Source organism: Lathyrus oleraceus, chromosome 6 (assembly GCF_024323335.1).
Source record: "Lathyrus oleraceus cultivar Zhongwan6 chromosome 6, CAAS_Psat_ZW6_1.0, whole genome shotgun sequence".
NCBI classification, from domain to species: domain Eukaryota; kingdom Viridiplantae; phylum Streptophyta; class Magnoliopsida; order Fabales; family Fabaceae; genus Lathyrus; species Lathyrus oleraceus.
The window spans coordinates 82,853,570-82,858,407 of NC_066584.1; the positions used below are offsets into that span (position 1 = coordinate 82,853,570).

The 4,838-nt window shown below is 32.2% G+C and overlaps 1 protein-coding gene across 1 annotated transcript; it reads right to left on the minus strand.

The window, feature by feature from the left end:
• Nucleotides 1-2,291: 2,291 nt before the first annotated feature.
• On the minus strand, nt 2,292-4,453 carry LOC127098210 (sucrose-binding protein). The gene is made up of 6 exons (XM_051036738.1): nt 3,927-4,453; nt 3,662-3,846; nt 3,467-3,547; nt 3,104-3,367; nt 2,711-3,002; nt 2,292-2,617 (listed from the first exon to the last, which is right to left on the minus strand). The coding sequence occupies exons 1-6, from the start codon at nt 4,393-4,395 to the stop codon at nt 2,457-2,459; spliced, it is 1,452 nt and encodes a 483-aa protein (XP_050892695.1). The 5' UTR covers nt 4,396-4,453; the 3' UTR covers nt 2,292-2,456.
• Between the last annotated feature and the right edge of the window lie 385 nt (nt 4,454-4,838).

Genomic DNA, 4,838 nt, shown 5'->3' on the forward strand with positions numbered 1-4,838 from the left:
TTAGGGGTCCTCAAAGGTGTAGTCAAGGCATAAAGTGAACCATGACTTACATAAGCCACTGAGGATCAAGAGCTATGGTTGAGGTCCTTGGGTGACCAGATGAATCTTCATATGTATTTAATATGGACTCACCATCCAATTAGGATTTTGGAGAGTGAGTGATATGTCTTGAATGATCCTCCAAGGTTGTGGTATGCTTGAGGATGAGGATTAGGGTTAAGGTGGCTTGGGCACACCTCAACATGATCAGGGATCTTGAAGCTTTATGGATGAAACCAAATTCCTTGAGCTTGATTTTATGGATCATTGTGGGTGTAAATGCATATGAGATGATATATGAAGGACGTATGCTCATGAATTAGGATTATGGAGATTGTAATGGGTAAGGTGAATGTGAGGGTATGACAATAACCATTAGACATTCTCAATTCATTTAATCATCGACAAACCACTTTAGCTTATTGGGAAGTTAGATTGTAAGTAGTCTTAGGTTTTAATAAATTTTCATTAGGTCGTGACTTCAACTAAGTCTTCTCATTATATATATATATATATATATATATATATATATATATATATATATATATATATATATATATATATATATATATATATATATATATATATATATATATATATATATATATATATATATATATATATATATATATATATATATATATATATATATATATATTTTGCCTTGAACATCCATCATTGTGTTAACACATTATCAAAAAAATTATTCTCAATATGCATAACATCAGGATTATGCTGCAACAGATTATCTTTCCAATATGGGAGGTTACAAGATATACTTCTTTTAGTCCAATTATGTTTGACCTCATATCCTTGAATCCTGCATGCTTCACCATAATGTGTGAATATTGGTAGTTCACAAACTCGGTTCCATATTTCACCCGGTGACAATCAAGGGGAGGTAAATTTGTTACTCGTTCGTCTTTTTTGAAATTATTCTTGTTTCTTCTAAAGACATGATCTTGTGGTAGGAATCTGCAGTGAGAGTCAAACCACAAACCCTCCCTCCCCCCCCCCCCCCCCCCCCCCCCCCCCCCCCGTTTTCCAACGTAAATTCCTTTGTAAATTCCATGAAATATGAACATCATTTTTCCATGCATACCCCAACCAGACCACATGCCATATGCCAGTCAATAATTTTTAATGAGTCTACATTAACATTTAAGACAAGGACATCTTACTCCTCCTTCGTTCGACAACATTCTTGAACAAATACCCACGTGATAACCCCTTTAGCTCTTTTCTCAAAATTTGATTTAAATGCACGTCTTCTTAAATACAATCTATCGTACATCCAACTACGATAAAAAATATTTTGCACTGTAAATTTTAATTACAAATTTGATTATAACATGGACATATAATTTTTTTTTTCACATCATTTTAAATATATACCATGTTTAGTCAAATTGTGCTTAAATAAAAATATTACTTACTATATATGGTTACTATAAATACTACATTTTATAATTATGCTTAATATATATACTTACTTAAATAAAAGTATTGCTTAATATATATATATATATATATATATATATATATATATATATATATATATATATATATATATATATATTTACTTACTTATAATATATTTCTTTACTATATAATATTTACTCTAAAAAAATATACTTATTTAATATATATTTAATATTTTTACTTCATAATATTTTCCCTTACTTAATAATATTCACTTTAAAAAATATATACTTATCCAAATTGTATTTAGTTAATTATTTAAAAAAACATATACTTATATAAAAATATTAACATCATCAACCATCAATTCAATCAATCAATTTCCTCTAATTTTTAATTATCTAAAGAGTATTTTACAGTTTACACGTCACAATTTAATTTATTTAAAATTTGAATCTTCCCCATATAAAAACATTGGGCCATATGTTTCAACGTGTTTAAATTTTAAGACGTCCCACCATAAAGAGACAATTTAGAATCTTTTCTCTGTCATTTCTTTGTCAGGTGATTCTAGGTGGCAATATTATGACAATCTTTTCTTTGTATGCCAATATTATGACGGAAGAAGGAGGGACAGATACCATGATATGCTGTCCAAATTCTGCCATTTATCACCACTACTTTTGTTTAATCTCTTTGTATTATTTTTGATTTAAGAATGACACATTTTGTAGTGTCCAATGGACAAGTACATAACAGATTTGAAACTATTTGGTTATGTGATTTAAAACTTCTTTAATCTCTGAATACTCATTAAACGTCCGAAGAAATTAAACCAAAGAAGAAAAACTCACATTAACTTAGATAGATACACAACAACACAAATGGTTTTGTTGCCATAACAGGCAGCAATTTGTGTTGTTTTTATTTAGTTTACATCCCTTCATATACATACATTATCTAACTTACATCACCACTGTAGTACAACACCCTCTTCACACAACAGCACGACCATGTTCCTCCTTCCTCTCCTCATTATCATATGGGAAAAAGAATTCCTCCTTTCTCTCAAACACCTCATCCACCTTCTCAGCAGCTATGTCAAATGCTACCTCCTTAGCTGCCTTGTCCAATGCACTCACAATGTTCTTCTTCCCTATTTCCACAATCAATTATCTTGTGATATCATTAAAACACCATAAAAAAAAAGTGAAGAAGACAATATATATCTATATATCTCTATATATACCTGCTAAAGCAAGCTTCTTGTTTCTTTGTGCATTAACCTCAAAGCAAACCACAATGAGATTCTTCTTCTTGGAAGCTATGTTTACAAAAGGATGACCAGCTGGAACCACAAACATCACTCCAGGCCTCAACTTTGCATTGATATTATGGTATGAAATGCTACTCTTTTTTTGTCTAGAGTTTGATGAACTTGATGGCATGTGTGGACATGCCATCTCCAATTCTCCTTCTCCATCAATTACCAATGCTATCTTGTTTGCATTTGTGTTGTAGTGAATAGTAGACATTGACCCCTATGCATATAATAAAATCATTGCCAAAAAAGAGCACTAATAGTATAAGTTTTGTGTAATGAATGAAATTAATATTAAAGAGTGTATGTATATATATATACCTTGGTGATGTTGGCAAGGGTAAGCATGAGATTGAGTCCTTCAAGTCCACTCTTTTCTTGAGAAGGACCAACTTCAAAGAGACTACCAAACTTGTTAGAGAAAGCTGGGTTGTTGCTGAAAATATTGAATGGACTTTTAAATGGTCCACCAAAAGGCCAAAGACTTTTCTTGGGAGCCAAGCCACGCACATCTTCTTTTTCTATTTTGAAAATTCTTCCCTTCTTCTGTTCATCCAAAACCGTTTCCAACTCACCCTTCGAGCTCTATTGGTTTTCATGTTTCAAGTACAACAACAAGAAAGTTAATAATCAAAATTCATGAAACAGAAAACAATAGATTTTTATAGAATGATCTTCATCTACCTTCAATGCTGCTTGGAGCACTTTGGAGCTGAATGTATTGAGAACTGATTCTGGTTTTCTTCCTGCAGACTCAAAAAATGGCTACACCAACAACACCAACAACGCATGTTACATTCAAAAAGTGTTGTAAATGTTGTAAAATGATTATTAATATCGGTTAATAAAAAATAAGTTGTTAAAGTTAAAACTTGTAACCTCAAGATTAACTGGAGCAGAACCAGAAGAAGGTGGCATGTGAAACGCAGCAATATAAAGTTTCTCGTTCTCATCTCTGTTAACCAAATACATTGGTGTCCCTGCTGGTACCCTCATGATGTCTCCTTCTTCAAGGTTGAATCTCTCTGTTCTATCTTCTGCCACCAACCCGATTATGCCTCTCCCTATGAATAACAAAAATAGAAAGTTATGAAAATATAAATAAACTTGGTTATTATTTATTTATTTATATAAATATACATACCCTTTATATTGAATAATATAGCCTCAGAGTCATAGTGGTGTGGAGAAAGAAAAGCGTTTGCTTTTATTTCTAAAACGGCCAAACCATAGTTCTCAATGTTTTTGAGTAGCTTTGATTTTTCATTAAACTTGTTTAGAATCAAAACACGACCATCCTTTGTGTCGATTTTTGTTTCAAAATCATTGTCTTCAAAGACATAAGGGTTTTCATCCTCTTCTTGTTCCTGTTCTTCTTCTTCTTCATGTTCTTTATGTTTCTGTCGCTCTTGTTTCTTCTTAATATAATCATCACACCTCTCCATGCATATCCGTTTGTCTTCTTCATCATATTGGCGCTGCATATCGCATTGGTCTTTGCATGTTGTGAGTTCTGGATCCTTTTCTTTTCTGCCTACGGCTAAGTTTGAGCATAGTAAAGCTAAGAGGAAGAAGAGGAAGATAGTTAAAGAAAGCTTGGTTTTAATCGCCATGGTTCAGCTTGGTCGCTCTATTATTATTATGTGTGTGTTACATGGAATAATTCGAGTGTGTTCGTTCATTGTTTTATACATGAAGAAAAAGAAGGAAAGAGTATATGGCAAAAACATGCAAGGGGACATGTGTTAGCATACGTGTCTTATGATTAATTATTCATAGTGGCAATTGCTACCATGTGGAATGGAGTTGATATGCACAGGCCAGCAAGACACTCTAGCTACCAGAAAGCAATATTTTGATGCACACCTTTTTTTTTTATGGTCTATCCTTAGGACCGGCCCTAATCAACTTCAAAACATAAGAAACATGAGACAAATATATATATTAATATATTAAAAGTTCGTAAGCTCGTAAAGTTATCAACAATAGAACATACAAGCATCAATCATTTTCAGAGAAACATATATAGCATCATATAACATTCCACAAAGTTGCA